The sequence below is a fragment of the Salarias fasciatus genome, chromosome 3 (assembly GCF_902148845.1).
Source record: "Salarias fasciatus chromosome 3, fSalaFa1.1, whole genome shotgun sequence".
In the NCBI taxonomy this organism is placed as follows: Eukaryota; Metazoa; Chordata; class Actinopteri; order Blenniiformes; family Blenniidae; genus Salarias; species Salarias fasciatus.
In genome coordinates this window covers 11554849-11574508 of record NC_043747.1, presented here as the reverse complement: position 1 = coordinate 11574508, position 19660 = coordinate 11554849, and the positions used below count along the sequence as shown (strand labels likewise).

Sequence of the window (19660 nt, the reverse complement as noted above, 5' to 3'; positions counted from 1 at the left end):
TTAAGCTTTTCTGGTTGAGCGGGCAGAGGACGGGCTGAGCGGAGAGCGCAGGCCGTGTTAAGTATGTCTCCCGGGCTTGAATTCCCAAATGTTGACACAGCTCTACGTAATGCACTATAATGTTCCCCTTTGAATGTTGCTGAGTGGTCCTAAAATGTCTTAAAGGAGGTCAAAGGGAAGGAGGTGAAGTTATATCTCTTCCTTTGTTGTGCGGGGGGAACTAATAAAAGGTTAAACTAAAGCCTGGACGGTCTGTTCGTCTCGCTGCTTTTAACCCTTGACAGGTAGCAGGTAAACATCCTTAGGTCCCAATTATATAAAGAAAAATCTGCTTAAAAAGCATTAAACTGGAAAAAATTATCTCAATATTTTTGCACGGCTGTTTAACTGTGTTTTCTCTATCATTTTAACCTCCTTGGGAAGAAAGGCTAAAGATGCTTTACTCACAGTGGATAAAAACTTTTGTCGAAACTTTTCAACGCCTTTTCAGTCTTATATCCACTTATTAGGATTTTAAAGGCAACATGTTCATGCACTGTACTGCATAATAACCCTCATTCCTGCATGTGGAGTGTGTGCTTCATTCATCTACTACTCCATACTGTCGGTGATGGTTCCACTGCCATAAAAGCACATGGAGCGAGGCGGCGTGTATTCAGACTGATCATGTAAATGTGGGGAAAATAAAACAGCTTCTGCCGTGTTGATGATTAACAGAGTTGAGGTGTACTGAAGTCCAAGTGTAGACTCCGTGCTCCAGAATGTGTGAATTAATGATTCAGCAGGGTGAGGGCGGCGATAGGTGGCGTGTCAAAAAAACATGAAACAAACAAAACAAAATTCAAATGTTTCATAAAAACGTGGAACCAATATCTTTATGCCATCGCGCCATAACTTTAAGATGCTGTTCTGGTTGAATTGAGTCTTTTTGACAAGTGTCACTTACAATTTAGCGGTTTTGTGAGTGGCACTCATCCTCTATGAGGATTTACAGCAATTCAGGTTTATTGTGGTTGACAACTGCATTTAAACGGGAACGCTGAATGAAAAAAAATGATTCATTATAATGATTATTTTTAAAAATCAATTCACACATGACTGATTATCCCAAAGTGATATTTTTCTGCCTCTCCAGCAGGATTTTCCCTGAACCCTGTCAGGAGGAATCGCCTCCTGATCAATATGGATATCTGTAGCAGTTTTCACGCCACTCCGTGTTAACGGTCTGTAAGCACCGGAGTGGGACGAGCTGAGTGACGCCGCCGTCCACAGAGCCGCGCTGTTAACATGGAAGGGGAACGGCATGACACCCGGCGGCTCCGGGGTCCCCGTCGCGATGAGATTAATTATTTCTGTGGGGCCGCAACGGAAATCGCTGCAGCCTATAGGTCACATTTCAGTTTTCAAAGGTGGAGTGGACCTAGATGCAAAGGTCAGCTGTCAGAAAGCCTTTATCCTCTCAAAGCAACTGGTGGCCGCTTCAAAACGCAACTGACTGCAAGACTTGAGGTGCATGCGTGTCTGAGAGCGACTCAAATGCACTCAAGAGCAAACAAATCCAGCCATTCTCCTCCAAACGCTGCAGACTCCTCTGTATCAACGACTGCAAACAACCCCCCCGTGCTTCTCTCTTTGTTTATGATAGCATATTATTCCCTCTGCAGGAAATCTTGCATATTTGTAGCAGAGGCCAAATATTGACTTGAGATAATCGTGTCGGAAGAAATGCACATACGTAGCACTGCAAGAGGACGAAAGTCTGCCTAAACAAATGAGTGGGAGCTGGATAATTCAGTTTCACAACAGTACAGTTACAGGGAGGTATTAATAGCGGTTTCCAAATATAGAACCACATTTGAACTTCCTCTCAAATTCCTGCCTCGAGTTGCTATCATCAGAGCCGTTTTGCCTGTGTGAAAAACCCACTGCAGATTAAAAGGCCACACTCGGCCCCCGCCCTCCACGAGGTCCTCGTCACTCCGCACTTCCGTGCAACTGTGCTCAGCATCTGTCTTCCTTGTCATATTAAAGTAAAGTGACGCGTCGGCAACACCCCAGCATTTAAAAAAAAAAAAAAAAAATGTCAGTGGGAAATAAACAAGGGGAGTGAGAGAGAGGAGCCGGAGCCTAGACGTGGCCCCGGCTGCACCGCGCTGCCGAAATAATTAGCCCCCGGTTGACGAGGGCTCCCCGTGGGACTCCGGCGTGACATGTTCAAATGAGTATTGGCAGAGTGCAACACCAGCTGCGGGCCTCCTGCGGGGAGCCGCGGCACCGTGCAACACCCACGTCCGACCGAGCACGCCGCACGCAGCGGCCGGCGGCCTCGGGCCTGCGGGAGCTGGAAGGGGACGACTGCTCGGTGTCGCATTGAAACTTTTAACATCAGGTGTAAAGTAGGCGATGCAGGAGTGACTCTGCACCACACACACACGCACACACACACACACACACATGCATTCAAATCAGTGAGGCTGCAGTACAGCTGGGAGCTGCAGCACCACCCGAGGGGCTTATGGAGGGAAGCAGAAGACATTATTCAGGCCCATCTTGCAGCTAAAACTCCAGCTCCAGCCACACCCAGGATGCTTTGTTTGGCATCCCCAGTTTAACCACAGCACCGATCTGGCAACCCCTCATGGGACGACACGAGTCACCAAATCCAAAATGGGGCTTCAACTCGCACAGATGTCTTTTATGAGATCATTCTGCTCATTTGAAGGTTATAAATGAGCTCAGAGCCACGCTCACACATTCACACAACACCAGAATGGAATATTGTTTTACCAAAATAAACTTGACTTGTGAGTATTTTTAGAACAAAAAGTATGATAATGCTGATATTTTAGTGACTGTATTAATAAGTGGCATTCTAATTGGATAATATCTATCACCTGATGAAACAAAGCCTTTGTTAAACAGCTGCTCAACAGTTCCCCCTTCTGGACAAAATAATGAAGGACACCCCAAAGAGCTAAAATTTTTTGATTTTAATGTTGTCTTTATTGCCATCTTTATCTGATTTCATTGTAACATTTATAAATATAGATGAACATTACATAGTAACATAGTTTGGCCTCATAAATGAATCATTTCAGATGCAAAATATATATCAAATACTCACAAAATCAAAGATGCACAAATCTGTGATAGTCATTTTCAGTTGTAGAGGTAATGTGGGGCACAAATAGTGAGACAAGTGTGTGTGTGTGTGTGTGTGTGTGTGCAGATGATCAACAGATTACTGGTGTCGAAGTGAGACACTCCGTTAGTTTCTCACAGGCGTGCTGTTTCCCTTCACCGTCTTCTTCAGATGATGGTAGTTTGGCAGAATCTTCATGAGGAAGTCGAGCTGCAGAGTCTGAGGCTGCAGGGCGAGAAGAGAAACACACAACGTTGTGTCAAAACAAAACAAAAACATCCATAAAACATCTATCCCCAAGCGTCCATCGGAGAAGGGACCTGCGGTTTCTCGCTCTGCACACGCCTGATGCACTTGGAGCCGTACACCACCGTGTTCTCGGGCACGACCTCGCACGTGTTGATCTGGCAGCAGGCGCCGACGATGCAGCCGCTGGTCAGGATCACGTTTCTCCCAAGATCAGCTGGGATGGAACATCAAACAGAGGGGAATTTTGTGAGAAAATGACAAAAAATTTACAATCCTTTTCATGCATGAGTTTTATTTGAATACATTTATTTTCCTTGTTGTCTAGAGTTTTGAAAAACATGTTAATGAAGCAGTAATACTGTTATTTTTGTGATAATCAGTACAATCAAAATGAACTGATTACTGTTTTGAAATTGGTCATGAGTTTATGATTGTACATTTAAGTAAAAGGCTCAAAACAACATGAATTCAGTGCTCACCTTTGGACTCGATCACATTGTTGTCACCAATTTTTAAGGCTTGAGAAACTGTTGCATAATTAAGGATTTCAACCTTAGAGGTGTGAAAGTGGATGGATGCTCAGCAGAAACAAACAAGCTGCTGCTCTCTGGTGGACAAACTCTGAATAGACACGTTTTTAACCATAAACCAGGAACTCATCTTTTTCCCTACATGCACGTCCCTAATAAATTAATATCTGTCAGTTTAGAGCCAAAGGATACCACATCCGACTTCAAACACATTGTTGGTTCCAATAGTCATGGTCTTCGGCTCCACTCCCTCTGTGTCCGGCATGATATTCTCTGGATAACTGAGAGGGTGGAAGATCAGATCGTATTAAAAAAAAAAAAAAAAAAAAAAAAAAAAAAAAAAAAAAAAGGATCTTACATTTTGTGCCACATCCTGGTCCTACCTGTTAATGATGAGCGCCTGCTCCTCGATCAGATTGCCCTCTCCGATGACTATAGGCCCTGCTTCTGCGATGATGCGCGCTTTGGGGTGGACGACTGTCCGCGCGCCTGGGGGAAAACGCACAGGGAATAAAAGCCTTTAATGCACTGAAGCACTGAGGGAAAACAGGGGAGGAAAATGATGTTTAATCTTATTTTATAAGTGAAAGTGGCCGTGATTGTCGCAGGAGAAAAAGACTCACCGATGGTTACATCTCCTCTGATTTCGCTTTCAACGCACACGACGGCTCCAGCCGCGATTTTAGCACTGCAAGAGGCAGATTATAAATAATCACAATTAGGATTAAAGCCGGGTGATAACGTGATTACATCGGGGTCTGCACTGCATTGTTAATCTAATATGTTGACATCGACTCCTATAAATAGATGAGAGCCGCCATCAAGATTACTACAGCATGACACGACATTTTCATTTCCCTGTCTGCCCTTATTGCTGTAAAATAAACACTCTATTTAAATAAAAGGTGATTAAAAATAGTGACAATATCTACCTTTTCTGGGCCATTATTTGTTTGGCGTCTGACATCCTGAAGTCCTGCCTTAATCCAGACAGCGCGCTCTGGATCGATTGTGTCTGTCTGGAGGAAATGCTGCTGCCCTCTATCGGCGCTATGAGGGTACTGCAATGAATAGAATAGAATAGAATAGAATAGAATAGAATAGAATAGAATAGAATAGAATAGAATGGAAACACTAAATCATAGAGATATAATTTTGTGCAGGTAAAATAATCAATATATTCTAAAAAGAAATTAAAAAACCTGCCAAAATTGCACAGAAACGACCTAAAAAATAGACATGCAACTGTCATAAAGATATAAATGCATGACAAAACCAGCTAAAAAAGTTCGGAAAAAACATTTGCCTCAGGCAGCAAATAACCCAAAGATGTACAAAATGACAATAAATTAAGGAGAAATCATGCAGCCGCAAAATGAACAGGTGGAGAAACAAAACAACCACAAGACTTATGTGTACTTTTTGTTGTTTTGTGTTCAGGTTTCAGTAGAAGGATGAGGTGGATAGTGGATTCCTTCTGTAGACTACATCTGTGCACAGACACCCATTATTTCATGATCCATCCATGAGTATGAGAGATTATACTTTAATTTGACTCTGTGGTTATAATTCCCCTCAAAAAATCATTAAATTTTAAGCTGCTACTTTTGCATTTCTTTATTTACATAATAATATATAATTTATTATGCACTATCAAGATCGATACTATGAAGTAGAAGACCAGTAAATCCAAGAAATAATGTTATTCCATAACAGTAACTGAGAGCGAACAGGCAGGGAGGGAAGTCAAGGTGAACAACGCAAGACTTTACTGTCACATAAATCAAATTATTTGTGAGTTTTCAATTATCATTCAACGACCTCTCACAGGCTGCTGACTCGGCTTTTGCACAAATGAATGATAATCACCCCGATCATCATCACCCATCCCTCTCTCCTGCTGCATTGTCACCGTGTCTCCTGCAGGGAGCAACAATTACCAGAGAATGGGATCCGATCCAGCTGTGGAATAGACCCCACAGATTTATGCCTCTTTCACCGATTGAGAGGAAACCCCTGTCGATATAAAACCTCTCTATTGAGTTTCCAGTTAATTTATGGTGACATTATCTTCACAGTAATTTGTGTTTATTATCTTTCGCTCTGGGCATGTCTTCCTCTTCTTCTTCTTCTTCTTCTTCTTCTTGGGGTGTAATGCAAGAGAAAAACATGACTTTTCTGCTATAGTCTTTAATTTAGGACGCAAAGAAGACTGTCTTAAATTGATTTTTTTCACAGATGTACGGTCCTTGAAGGGTGTTTCACCTTTTGTCAAGTAAGCCAGAGTTCACTAAGAAACCGGAAATTGGCTTGCCCTTTATGTTTTCAGATTAAAGTGCTCCATGTGGGTCACATCAGTAAAACCCCTTTCATGTGTCAGACAGCTGACACTTAAAATATTACAAACAACAGGCGTTTCAGTTCTCCACTATGCTCTGCAGATAATTGCACTGAGGTAAAGTATTTTTTAAAGCATTTATGTTTCCTATAGTAGTTTAGCATTAAATTCGTGTTTTAGGAGTGTGGAAAGGAATCAAGGTACCCAGAAAAAGCGTGCGCACGTCCATTACGCACGTGCGCATTACGCACAGGACTCGAACCCATTGCACCACCACCCGTGGAGGTCAGTTCTGTCTGCATTATTATGATTATTATCCCTGCACTACAACTAATATTGTATGCAAGACGGATTAATTGGCGCTTTTTTTTAGGTGATGGTTAAAAAGTGGAAGCGTCTCAAACCGCTAACATGCTCCTTTTACTTTGGAATTGAGCGGAAGCGCGTGCCCTGCTGCCGTGGGGCTTGTCGGAGGAGTTGTGGATGTGGGTGAACCTGCACAGAGCGCTTCAGTGGCTCACGGCGGAGCCTCAGCCTGCGTCTTTCACCGGGAGCGCACCGCCAGCATCTCCCGCTGAACTGAAGAGCTCAACTGTTACTGGAACGAACTGCTAACAGCTAGGGAGATAGGTCAATACCATATATATTTCTTTGTTTTTTCTTTTTCTTTTTCCTTTTAATGAATGTCAAGAAAAAGTATAGTCAGGAGCTGGATTTCGTGCGTGTCTCCAGCTTGTTGCAACTTTGTGGAAATATGTAACTGGAGGCAAATGAGGCTGTAAGATGGAGCAGTCGGCTACTCTGGACGTGGAGACTCTCAAGGTAAGACAATAGTATATACAAATATTTAAATAATGTATCTCGTATATGTAATGATTTAATTGAAATTGATATTTTCTTTGTGGAATTGTTAACGTGACGCGCGCGCAGCGCGGCTGCAGGGATGGAGTTGTGCCTCCACTTTTGCTTCACAGCCGGATGCGCGCTTCTGTTTGTGAAATATTAATCCCGGTGTTGCCTTGTTTTATTCAGCAACTCCAAACTCACGGGTTCTCCCTGCAACAGGTGCTTCAATCGTTCCCATTAAAAAAAAAAAAAAAAAAAAAAAAAAGCCCAGCAAATGAAAGATGAATGGAAAGTGTCTGCTCGGCTCTGCGGGCGTGAATGTGATTAATACCAACTGACCAGCTCTCAGCAGGCCCACCTGGAGTTCTTTACATGTCTCCTGCTTGCACTACACCTCATATTGTATGCAATCTCCCCCTCAAGAATCACAGTAATGTGACAGCCTATGAATATTCTGCCTGCATGCTTTCTCATTATCATTCCGGTCTAGCAAGGGGGGAGGCAGTAACCTCTGGGTACAGTATGTGCATCTCTTCTCCACGCTGCAGTGTTTAAGAAGAAGAAGAGTAGCTCTGTGTGTCAGGGAGCCACACAGCAGAGCCACTGTTTGCCTGTGCAGTCAAGTCCATCCTCTACACACACACATACACACACACACAGAGTGAGCTCTGGGCTCTGGTGGCTGGGTCACTTATCAGTCAAGAAATCGCTCCTGCTCACAGCTGGCTCTGAGCCTGACCCAGCTCCTTCCACTCACTGTGACAAGTCCGCAACTTTGGCCTAATCACCCGTGCGTTCTGGGAGCAGCGCGCCTTTCTGTGGAGTTGTGCACCCGCTGCCTTATCTAATTAAAACAGAGGCTTTGTTCTGAGGATGCTCTGTGGCATTACTTTCGCTGATGGCGCCGCGTTCAGCCTGGCTCGAACCGCCACCGCCATAACCCTCCCTCCTGCGTTCGAACTGATGAATGCAAATGACGCCAATGGGGTGCTGTCCAAAATGGACCCACTTGGCTCCCCCGAGGATTTGCTGGGGATTAACAAGGAAAGCTAGTTTACTGTGGAGAAGTGTGTGTCTGTTTACATCAGCAGTTTATCGCCCGCTCCCTCCTTCCTGCCAGCCGCAGCCACCATCCACACAAGGGAAGGAAGCGACACAGCCGCGAGCGCGTGGAGCTAAACTCCCGACTCAAGTAAGATCCACTTAAAGGTCACGAGTGGGGTCAGCGCGATACCAAACTTTGAAAACTCAGAAAACTGATTTTTTCCTGCTGTTAGCAGAAACACTCGATCCACTCTGGTTGGGGAGCGTTTCGTTTGAACTCTTTGCCTGCTGCCATGAAGCAGTGTTTTTTTCTGGGTCTGCCTCCTCTTCACACACACACGCACACAAACACACACACACACACACACACACAGGCCCGGCTTTCTGCTGCTCTGCTAAACATGCTGCTCACACTGAGCTTTCTGTCTAGACATCAACTAATTACTGTCCGAGGGTAAAATTGACAGTTCCCGGCCAAAGCGAGCGCCAAGCCAGCAGGAAATCGCTCCGCGCTTCAGGACAAGTCTGTTCAGCGGAGCAGCCTTCGGTAAATACGCTCTCAAACCGTGGAGCGCGTACTGCGTGCGGTCCATGAGCTGCCTCTTGTGGTGCATGGAGGAAAGTCGTAATTTTTTTTTTGAAAATTTAAGTAATTTGAAAACCCTAACCCTAAATCTTCAAAAGGCTCACACACTACAAAACCTTCAGGAACCATAGTGAACACTCTGAACACCAGCAACGTTCGTGGCAAACGCTTGTGTAGCAAGTCTTTGATCATGAAAAGGGAAAACCAACGGTCGTCACGGTTATTGACACTTCTCAACGCCGCACGCTTGAAATGATGCAGTCTGCATTGATCAGAAAATCAACGGTGTCGAAGGGCGAACCCACCATTGGATCTTCGACCACTGCGCCAGCGAAGCACAGGAAAATAAATCAGCGAGAAAACAACCTGATGAGGTGGGCGGGGCTTCTTGTAATTACAAGAGAGGCAGTTCACTTTCCCCTGGCTTCATCAGCCCGTGTGCTGAAGTTTCCTTGGGCAGGACATTGAACTCCGAGCCTCTGCCACTGATCAGGTTTGCTGCTGAATCAGTCAAACGCACAAGCAAAGTCATTCGGTGGTCATTAATGTGGATTATGTGGAATTAGCTGGAGTGAAGCTGAGTTGGATGGAGCGATATTGAAGCCGGACGGCCATCGTTCGGTTTCGGTGCAGGTAGTTGCGTCAGGGATTTTCTCCGGGAAATAATGAATGAAAAGATTGTAATTTCTTTTCACCTCATGCGTCGGAATGCTGAATAACCTGCATGCTGATGCTGGCATGTTTAGAAACTGCACATTGCAGCCGTGCGCTAATCCAATATCATTTCCATAATGACTCTTGACATTTGCTGTCTGCTGAGTTTCTTGAATAGATGATGGCATTACCTAACTGTGACTGTGCCCCACAGGTCATCGGTAGCGTGCCAGAAAAAAAAAAAACAACAAACCAAAACAGATTTTCTCCCTCATTTTCCCGTCAGTTTGTTTTATTGTTAGTCGGGATTTCCATTATTTTATCAAAAAGCCAAACGGAGGAGCCAATTTTAAGGCTGCATGAGAAATCATCAAGATAATGAGCTGCTCACACTGTTGCTTCTCGCTTTGGCTCGAGGGGTCAGGAAGGAGGACAGGAAGGAGGACTGTGGAGACTTAATTCAACCTGTGAAAATATAACAAGCAGGGATTAGTTGATGCCTTCCAAAAAAAAAAAAAAAAAAAAAAAGAAGGGTTGAGGGGGCGTTCAGTGACAGCAAGACTCCCAACTTTATGTTTCTGTTCGACAGATGGCATATTCTCTGCATTTTTTAACCCATCCCTGGTTAATCAAGTTGCAGGATGAATCACAAACCAACTAAAATAACTCTAATTAACCTTTTTTTCCATCAGACTAGAAGAAAGAACCAACTTATTTATATTTATTTTTTTCATTTGGTTCACTGAAAACCACACAGGGACACATGTTGAGCGATGAATGTGCGTTTTACGCCCAGCGGTGACCCCCTGGGGTCAGAGCCACCGTCTCTAAGCCACGAGGCGCAACGTTCACCCGGAAGGTCTCTCTGTTGCCCCTCTTCAAACGGCCGGCGCTGCCCGGCTGCGTTCGCTCTGATCGAACGGCCGCGGCCTTTTGTGGAACCGGACTTATTAGCCACCTTTGATCGCCGCCGGTTCACATCCACATCAGAGTTGCCTTGTAGCTTTGAGTTGAAGGCAGAGCCGCCGTCTATCCATTCTTCCAGGAAAGGGCAAAAAAAAGAAAGAAAGAAAAATGAAGCCATTGACAAACTCTGCTGTTATTGTAGCTCCGCCAGAGATGAAGGAGCCACAAAAATTGGATTTCAAGGTGCAAGTGGAATGAGTATTGACGGCAGCACCTTCAGCCACGTGCGCGGCCGTCACGTCAACAAAAACGCGAGATGGTAACGTCGATGCAGCGAGTTGCAAATCGAGCAATAACAATTGACTTTTCTGGTTACAAGTTGACTTCTCTGTCTCTTTGATTAGACTTTCGGTCAAAAGGAAAAGTCCGCAGGACGTCGGTAAACCGGTGCTTCGGCGCTACGCATCAGATGGATCGTGTCCATCCATTTCCCGATCGCGCGTCGCGACGGATGAGCACCGGCTTCACAGTCATTAGCGCCTCTCAAAATGTTTTCTTACCTCCAGCTGAGGCGGCCCTTGCGGGACTCCGGCGGCGAGAGCGCCCGCCGATTTGCTGATTACCATTATCAAGCATTAATAACATCTCATTTTCTTTCATTAGGGGGCTTCTCAGCTGTGTTTCGCTGCCTCTGCAGCATGTCGCCGCTTGATCAAAGCAGCATGCTGAACACCAGCCTCTCCGCTAATTGGTGAAGATGAGGAGTGTCGGCAGCAGGAAGGGGGGCCACTGGGTAATTGCTGACTTCGGTGAGGCCGGGAGCAGAATATCCGCGGACCCCTGCCCTCTCCCCCAAAGCAAAAAAAAAAAAAAAAGAAAAAGGAAAGTGACAGAATCAAATCTCAGCACAAAGTTAAACAGGATTGATGCTGCAGGTGAATATGGTTGTGCAACAAATCCAGGAGGATGTTTCCAGCACGGGGTGATCAATAGAGATACCAGCTTCCTCTTATTGCACCTTAGAGGAGCAAGTTGGTTGTGTAGGTGTCTGGATTTTAAAAATAGAAAGCCGCGTGTAATCAGGGTTGCGGATGGTAAACCAGCCGAGTGGATTTCAGACCCATCTGTTGGCGATAATCTGTTGACATTTGTCTTGAGTGCCGTGGAGCATATTCCCGGCGTTTCATCAGGGACGGCGCCGCTAAACAGCCTGAACTTGCCGTGTCGAGTGCAGATTGCAGACACTCAGGCTCTCAGGATGAGAAGACGTTTTAAATCCAACAATTATTCCGAGTGGAGAAGGACGGAAGAAAAAAAAAAAAAAAAAAAAAAAAACGGGTTTGTTCAGACTTCAAGGCCCGGAGGTTTGCGCATTGATGAGACACTTCCAGCTGCAAACACCTTCATTCGGTTGTTGCAAACATTATCAATGCTTAACTCATTGTTTTTTTGAAACCCGAGATAAAAGCACTGTTGCTTTAATTAACAAGTGATTCGGGTTAAATTACATAAATGTATCCGGCTCAATAAAGGACAGATTGCTTTTCATTTCCGAGCGGCTTTAATTTGTTCTGAACACATTTAAAAGATGAAAAGCAGATTGAAATGATGCTGCAGAGGTCATGAAATCCTCTCTCAGGTGTTTCCTCTTAAGCATTTTTCTGATTTTTCTGATTGGAAGGTGAAAATGGAGTATAGTTTTGAAAGGGTGGTTGAAAGGGGAGGCAAAAAAAAAAAAAAAGCTATTTTACATCATTCCCTTGACACGTTTTGACAAATAAATGCTGGTTACAAACATATATTCCATCTATTTTACTGACAGTTTCATTTTAAAACTACAATAGCTTCAAACGGAAAAGGCAGGAGTGTCAAACATGTGGGAGAAAACATCAGCCACCACGGTTCAAGATGGTCTGAAACATGCATTTTTAAGCTTTTAAAAGACAAATAAAGGACATGGCTGAAAATTTTCAGGTCAGATCAAGTAGTGTTGAAGACAGATGAATGGATTTTTCAGAAAAGCTAACTGCTGCTAATTCACGGAGCGCTGATTTTTTTCAAGAGAAGATCGTTTGAACTGACTGATCAATCAAATGTAAGTTTTTTTTTTTTATATTGATGTACTTTTGCCTTACTTTTGGTTTTGTGACATTCCATTAAAAAAATCTATTTATATGAATAACCGATGCAGTTTGACTGGCATTTTTCAAATCACTGAACAAAAGCAGGTTGAGTGTTATCATTTCTAAAGTGAACTATCTCTATGTATCTCATTCAGAAGCTTTCAGGATAGTAAAGCCAAGTCCATCTCACCTGGGATTCCCTTACAAAAATAAAATACCTGGATTTTTTTTTTTTGTGTGTGTGTGTGTAGGAGTGATATCTTACCAAACCAGTCCAAGAAGTAATACCAAAACTTTTAGAGAAAGTAGAACAGATGGAGGGCAGAGATGGTTTTCAAATTCCACATATCAGATTCACTTGTCTTGTAAAACACCTGTAAAATGGAGTCTTCAGACAAAAACAAGTTGAATTTGGTGGCTGAAGGTTTATATTCCCCCAAAGGAATACAGTCCCTCAGCGGTCTTTTCAACCAGTCAGTACACACGTAGGAGATTCTATGTTATTGGTTTTTTTTTTTTAAATAGAAGCAGTGTAATTTGTCATTTTCATGTAACTGTGTGGCGAAAGAAGGTGTTTAAAGGCATATTTATTCTCATTCTATGCAAGACATTTTGGACATTAATACCTCGGCTTATCTGTTTTACTCAACGGTGAGCTGCGGGTGTCTGTTGACGCAGCGACCTTTAGCTGATCGATGCTTGAAGCTGTTTTTCTTTTTAAATTTCCCTAAAAGTGCGAACTCATCACCTGCGTCGCGTGTCGCAGCTGAAAGGCCAAACCCGAAGTCCCTGCTCCCTTTGAAAACCGTCCCGCCAGTTTGCCTTGTGATCAGTGTTTGGTAAAAGCCAGGGTAGTTTCTCACACCTGTCGCGGCGGGACATTTCCATCGGTCCGCCGCGTTTGTGAGCGGCATGCTGAAGCGACGGATCGACAAAGCCCCCGGCCGCCGCGCCGCCACTCCATTTGCTTTATGAATAACCGGGGCTTTAGGAGGCATGGCTCCGCCGGGGTAATATATGCATTAAAACTCTTGCAAAGAAAATCACTGGATCCGCTTGCGTTGGGAACAGTGGGTTGCCATAGAAATTACAAGAGCTGAAGTTTCCCTTAGCAACAGTGGATTGAAAATAGACTGAATTTGTCCAGCAGGGCCGTGGCTGTAGGCTAAAAGATTGGCTTTAAATACTTTTTTTTTTTTTCCCTTCTTCTTTTTCTTGGTTATGCTTGTTTACATAAGTTGAAAATGCCTCAGAGACTCCGAGAAACGTGCAGCGACGCGAAGTCATTTATCTCGAGCGTGCAGACGGAACTCAGTCCCATAGTTTTCACTGAAAGTTGAGCAGGAGGCTTCAGCAACCAGCAGAAAGTTGAAGCGTTTGCGTCCCGTCACGCCTCTGTCCCTCAGCTGTAACGCCGGTTAAATTGGAACTGCTGACATTTCCAGGACGGCGATGCGGGTCATTTGTATCCGCTGCTAAGGCGCGGCGTCTGTTTGTGAGACATCTGCCACGAGCCGGCACTGGCGACCCGAGCCGCTCGTCCAGAGGAGCAGGCATTTAAAGAAGCGGATGGAAGCAAGAGGAAGACTCCCATCATCGCTTCAGCGTAGCAGTTTGATCAGTTATCGACCAATTTATGCTCAATATCTCTGCAGTGGGAATAATGAACTTAATGAGACTCTGCAGCGCGTTGGAAATATTGTATTTTTAACGCTGTGAGAGAAAATAACTGATGATAATAACCTAATGATACTGGTTTTCAGTGTGTTGTCGTTCACGACTGAATGCCGAAGCTCCAGATGATTTTCACATTTTAAAATCATCTGATCGTGTTAATTAGTTTCTATTATACTTACAATGAATACAGATGTACAGTGCATATTTTTTTGTAAACTGAGTGTTTTATCCCACACCTAATTATTATTAGGCCGATCACCATGGTTTATTTTCGAAAGTTTCTTTTCCCAGGTTTTTCATGCCGCTGTTTCCCACTTTCATGACTTTTTCCTCATTTTGACACCTCCTAAATTATAATTTCTTGTCATCTTGACTTTTTTTCCCCACCACTTTAAACGTCAAAGAACCACAGAAAACAGCTCTGACCAGTGCTGTCACAAAAAACCCCAACTTTCCTCTAAGAATCAGCCAATTTCTTTATCTTTCAAATGTTGTAAAAAGTGTCTTTTTCTCTCCTTTGACACCTGAATGAGTCTTGTCTCCTTCGAGATGCGACATCCTTCAACGAAACAATCAGGCGCCGCATCTGAAAACTTCTGCGTGCGATAAATCTCCCGACTGTGTTTCCGCGAGTTTCACGGATCGTCTGAAGGTTATGTCTTCATTCCAGTGCCACAACAACAACGACAACGACACACACACACACACACACACACCACCTGATACACTGCGACGACGCAGTCACACAAAAACAGCTCTGGCGCCTCTGTGCTGGTTTCATAATGACTAAAATTCATCACCTGCTCACCCTTGTAAGAGATATTGATTTGTTGCAACAACACAACAGCTTCACAGGTCGCGAGTGTGTGTGTGTGTGTGTGTGTGTGTGTGTGTGTGTGTGTGTGTGTGTGTGTTAAAGCAGATGTTGTGTGTCTCTGATAAGCCCAGAGAGGTACAGGATACAGTTTGTGCTTCTGCAATGCTTAAAGCTCAGTCAGTTAATTTAGATCTTGGAGAAGTCTTCATTTTGCCACGTGTAAATACCCTGCCAGGAATAATGAGAGCCTGTCAGGGGGGAAGAGAGAGAGAGAAAAAAAAAACACATGCTGTAATGATGCCTGCCATCAGTGTTTTATGCTAATGGGATGCAAAGTGTGAATAAATCACACAGGGCATGGCTGGAGTTATGCATGCATTACATGTCGAGAGCGGTGCACAGGTGTGTCAATTATAGCCGTGAGTGTCACAATTAAAGTGTTTTATACAAGTGAAATAAGCCCAGAGTGACTCCTGCGGCGCCCGAGCGCGAGGAACTTCAAATAACCGGCTGACATAATTGGACGTAATAAAACGCCGTCTTCTTCATCGCCGGACGGTTTATCTGCGCTCGGTGCAAAGGCGGACGCCGTCTGGAGAGGCGAGGACGGCCGGCTCGGTGGGGATCGGCGGCGGCCGCGGCGGAGCGGCGCGGTTCAGAGCTCGGCAGGCCTCGCTGTCAGCCGGCGGTCACGATCCGCCGGAGAGCGGCCTCGACAGGCGCGCTTGACAGACATCATCTCCTCTGATCTCGCATCAGAGTGCCCATGTAGCGGCTTCTTCATGGCTCGCAGGCGCACACATACACACACACTCACACACACTCGGAGTGGAGAACAGTTTCCCTGGCAGGAAATTGATCTTTTGTTTTATAATCCGTCTTGACTCGTGTCGGCTATACGAAAAGCAGCCAGCAATTTGTTCATGATGTGAACTGCTTCAGTCCAGCAGCGGAAAAGAGGAAGAGGTTTTACTGCTACTTTTCCTCGACCTCTTGATGTTTACTGTTGATGAGAAGCCAGACGGCTGCGTTTATTATCTTGGAAGATGAAAAGAAACAGAAGTAAAAAAAAAAACAACAAAAAAACAACAACTCATATTTTAACTTTAATGTGCTGCTTCTCTGCAATTTCTTGTAGAAATCGGTGACGATGGATTAAATCACTGCCACCTAGTGGCCGAAGTAGAGAGGCGCTACCGTTCTTGAGTCGTGTGTACGACAAATAAATGTTATCCTTGCTTCCATCTCGATGTTTCTAATCAGAGTTGAGAGCAATTTAAGCATCGGATAAAGACAGGAAATGCTTGATATCTACCATGACGCCTCTCCAGTAGTGTTTCTCGCTTTACAATGCTACAATACACTTGTAGAACTATTTTGGCGCATTATTACCTGCTGAGAGCTTACTCTGTGTTCTCAAACTGAAAAGGAACAAATAGATTGGACTCTTTAAGTTTCCCCTTTGGTGCTTGATGCATTCATAGTTAAATCAAAGGCTCCAGCCTTGCGTTTCGGCCGGTTCACACAAGGATGACAGCATGTCAACAAATGGATCGGTACAGCACGGCAATTACACCACAGTTCATTTCAATTGAACCAAAATCAACAAGTGTGAACATTCGATTAAGGTCATATTGGTCAATTAGGAGCCTTTCTAAGTTAAAAAAAAAAAAAAAAGTAAGAGAGAGAGAGAGAGAGAGTATTGACTGCAGCCCAACGGGGCATTCGTGTAGCTGGAAACCTAAAGTTAGTAGTTGGGAGGAAACCAGAGTGATTCCAGAGAGAAGTCTGAGAAAACATGCAAATTCTACACAGACTGTGAACCATTTCTACACATAAATATTGCGCAGCTTTCTGGAGCTAGCCTGGCTAACGAAGTGTTTCTGTTTTCACATTTCCTACACTGAGCTTGGGTTATCACAGAGTCCATTGTTCCAAAGGAATATTTCAAATTTAGAAGCAGAAATGTCTGCCGAGCAAAGGTTAACACTACTGGAGGAGGATGTGAGTTTACATGTTCTCCCTGTGCATGTGTGGGTTTTCTCCAGACACTCTGGTTTCCTCTCATAGTACTCTCAAGTGCAAGATATTGGTGCATTTCTGCTCTTTCTCTTCTTCTTTTTTTGAACCAATTTGAATGATTTGTGCTTCTGATTTGAGCCACCAGGTCAGAAATAATGAAGTGAAAAACGATCTGATGTCAACACAATCCAGGGGAAGTGGGCTGTGTTAAAAAGGCCAAATGAAAAAGTTCTGATTTCCAATAACGCTGTCGATCTTTCACCTTCACTGCGAGAAAAAAGCTCATTTGATCTCAAGCTACTTTGCAACATTTGCACATCCATATATCTATCCATTCGCCAGTGAGCCAACAATGCATGTTTAAGTTTGTTTAATAGCCACAAATCTAGCAGCGATCCCCATACGAATCAGCCTGACTCATTCCTGTGAGCTGATCCTCAACAATCTCTGCACGAGCGTGACGGCTCCATTCACCGGAGTTAGCAGGGAGGCATCTAAAGCAAGCGGAGCCCGGGTCCTGCAGGACCGGCGCCGCTTTAGAGATGTCCTTTACCTGAGTCGGAGGACTGACTGCCTGTGGCAACGAGCCTCTGTCAGTTTCACACTGCGAACCGAGCGCGGCTCCATAAAGCCAGGAGCGGCGCCTGTGAAAACATTTTCCCGTAAAAAAAAAAAGTTGATGGGCAGTAACAATCTGAGGATCTCAGCCCGACGGGAGCGCTAAACAGGTCAGCCGCGGGAAGCTGTCACTCAGGCGGGCTTTTTCTTTTCTTCCCAGCGCCGAGATTGAGTTTGAGAAAATGTCAACAAGTAATTAGCATCGGAAAAAGAGCTGTGACATGTTATCAAAAGAATACAAATGACTTTTCACTGCGGAGAAAAGAAATGCAGGCAAATATGTCAAATGTCTTGTTTCCTGCGCTGGAACTTCGATTAATCTCAATGATTAGATCATTAATATCCAAATTTTGGCTGCAGATTTCTGTTCATTGAATTAAAGAAAATGCACATTATTTAAAAGTTTCTTTTTTTTCACTTTGGAACCACTTTATACCCACAACTGATTGCTAACTTGTAATCGATGACCGGTGACTGATGATCCCTTCTTCCTCGCGGTGGAATGAAATGCGGGCACCTTTTCAGAATGAGTCACTCTCATTTGGTTTCTCCTCTCATAAAGTAAAGTCCTCTCAGTGACCTTGTCTTTTAGGCACGCGCTGTGATTGATCACTCTGCCGCCGGTTCAATTTCTAAATTGCTGTCTTCGGCATGTCGCTGCAACAGTTGTAAACAAGTAATATGTACATTTGTCAATTTCTGATTAATTGGAAATCAAAAAAAAAAAAATCATTGTTACTTTATTAAGAAATTCTATATATTCACATTATATGTTGTTTGTGTTGAAGTTCTTCTACAGAAAAAGAAAGAAAAGCAAAATAACAGCGCTGTAGCTCAGCCTGGAGTCACTTTAGTGGCGCTTGCCAGGTAATAACCACTTACAATATGTGATTGCCTCTGTGCGGCGAGGACACATCCCTGACAGCCGGCTAACATAAAGGTTGTGGCCGGCGTTTGTTTGTTTTCCAGATTACCCAGGAGCAGTTCATCCTGGGAACCCAGTCGCTTCACCTCCAGCGGCCCGGCTGCGACGCCACCTACCCCGTGGGGCTGTACGGCTGGAGGAAGAGATGCCTCTATTTCCTCCTGCTGCTGCTCCTGGTCACCATGATCGTTAACCTGGCCCTCACCGTCTGGATCATAAAGGTCATGAATTTTTCAATGGTGAGTATACGGCTCGCGGTAACGGAACGCTGGAGGACGACTTCCAGTCGAAAACAGCTGTCAAGTAAATTAATCCCCCCCCCCAAAAAAATCCCTTTGATCGCAGACGCAAATCCTAAAATTCAACCGGCGGCACATTTCTAATGATGATGCTGTGTTGATTGTAACTTTTTGACCTTGGCAGACAATAATGATGTTGAGTAGTTTTAAATATCCATCAGGCAACTTTTGGTTTAGCAATACTTCACCTGATTGGTGTGTTTGCCTCAAATATGTCATAAATGCTATTTGCACATGTGGAATAGTGATATTTTAAAACACATGAACAATAAATTTTGTGTACTTTTTAGTGAGTAACACATTCTACTTTATTAGAGCAGTTCCAAATGAATGATTTGTACAGTCTTTAAGGTGATATTTAAAGAAATACAGTGATTTCTGTGTGACTTCAGTCAACTTTATGCCACTTTACAATTCGGCTGCATCCATCCATCCATCCATCCATCCGTCCATCCATCCATCCTCCACCGCTTATCCGGGACCGGGTCGTGGGGGCAGCAGTCTCAGCAGGGATGCCCAGACTTCCCTGTCCCCAGACTCTTCCTCCAGCTCTTCCGGGAGGATCCCAAGGCGTTCCCAGGCCAGCCAAGAGACATAGTCTCTCCAGTGTGTCCTAGGTCTTCCCCGGGGTCTCCTCCCGGTGGGACATGCCCTCCCTAGGGAGGCGTCCAGGAGGCATCCTAAAGAGGAGCCCGAGCCACCTCAGCTGTCCCCTCTCGATGTGGAGGAGTAGTGGCTCTACTCCGAGCTCCTCCCTGGTGACTGAGCTCCTCACCCTATCTCTAAGGGAGCGCCCAGCCACCCTACGGAGGAAGCTCATTTCAGCCGCTTGTATTCGGGATCTTGTCCTTTTGATCATGACCCAAAGTTCATGACCATAGATG

The 19660-nt window shown here is 44.4% G+C and overlaps 2 protein-coding genes across 2 annotated transcripts in view; one reads left to right on the top strand and one right to left on the bottom strand.

Annotated features, from left to right (window-relative positions):
* Positions 1 to 3003: 3003 nt before the first annotated feature.
* Positions 3004 to 4979, bottom strand: dctn6 (dynactin subunit 6). The gene is made up of 7 exons (XM_030083827.1): positions 4854 to 4979; positions 4545 to 4609; positions 4305 to 4410; positions 4114 to 4202; positions 3871 to 3918; positions 3463 to 3605; positions 3004 to 3367 (listed from the first exon to the last, which is right to left on the bottom strand). The coding sequence occupies exons 1-7, from the start codon at positions 4886 to 4888 to the stop codon at positions 3269 to 3271; spliced, it is 585 nt and encodes a 194-aa protein (XP_029939687.1). The 5' UTR covers positions 4889 to 4979; the 3' UTR covers positions 3004 to 3268.
* Positions 4980 to 6956: 1977 nt separating this feature from the next.
* LOC115382139 (zeta-sarcoglycan-like) overlaps positions 6957 to 19660 on the top strand; it is a 41318-nt gene continuing 28614 nt past the window's right edge. Inside the window, exons 1-2 of the mRNA XM_030083815.1 lie at positions 6957 to 7081; positions 18522 to 18716. Of these exons, the coding sequence (XP_029939675.1) occupies positions 7043 to 7081; positions 18522 to 18716 (234 nt within the window). The 5' untranslated portion in view covers positions 6957 to 7042. The remainder of the gene's footprint in view (positions 7082 to 18521; positions 18717 to 19660) is intronic.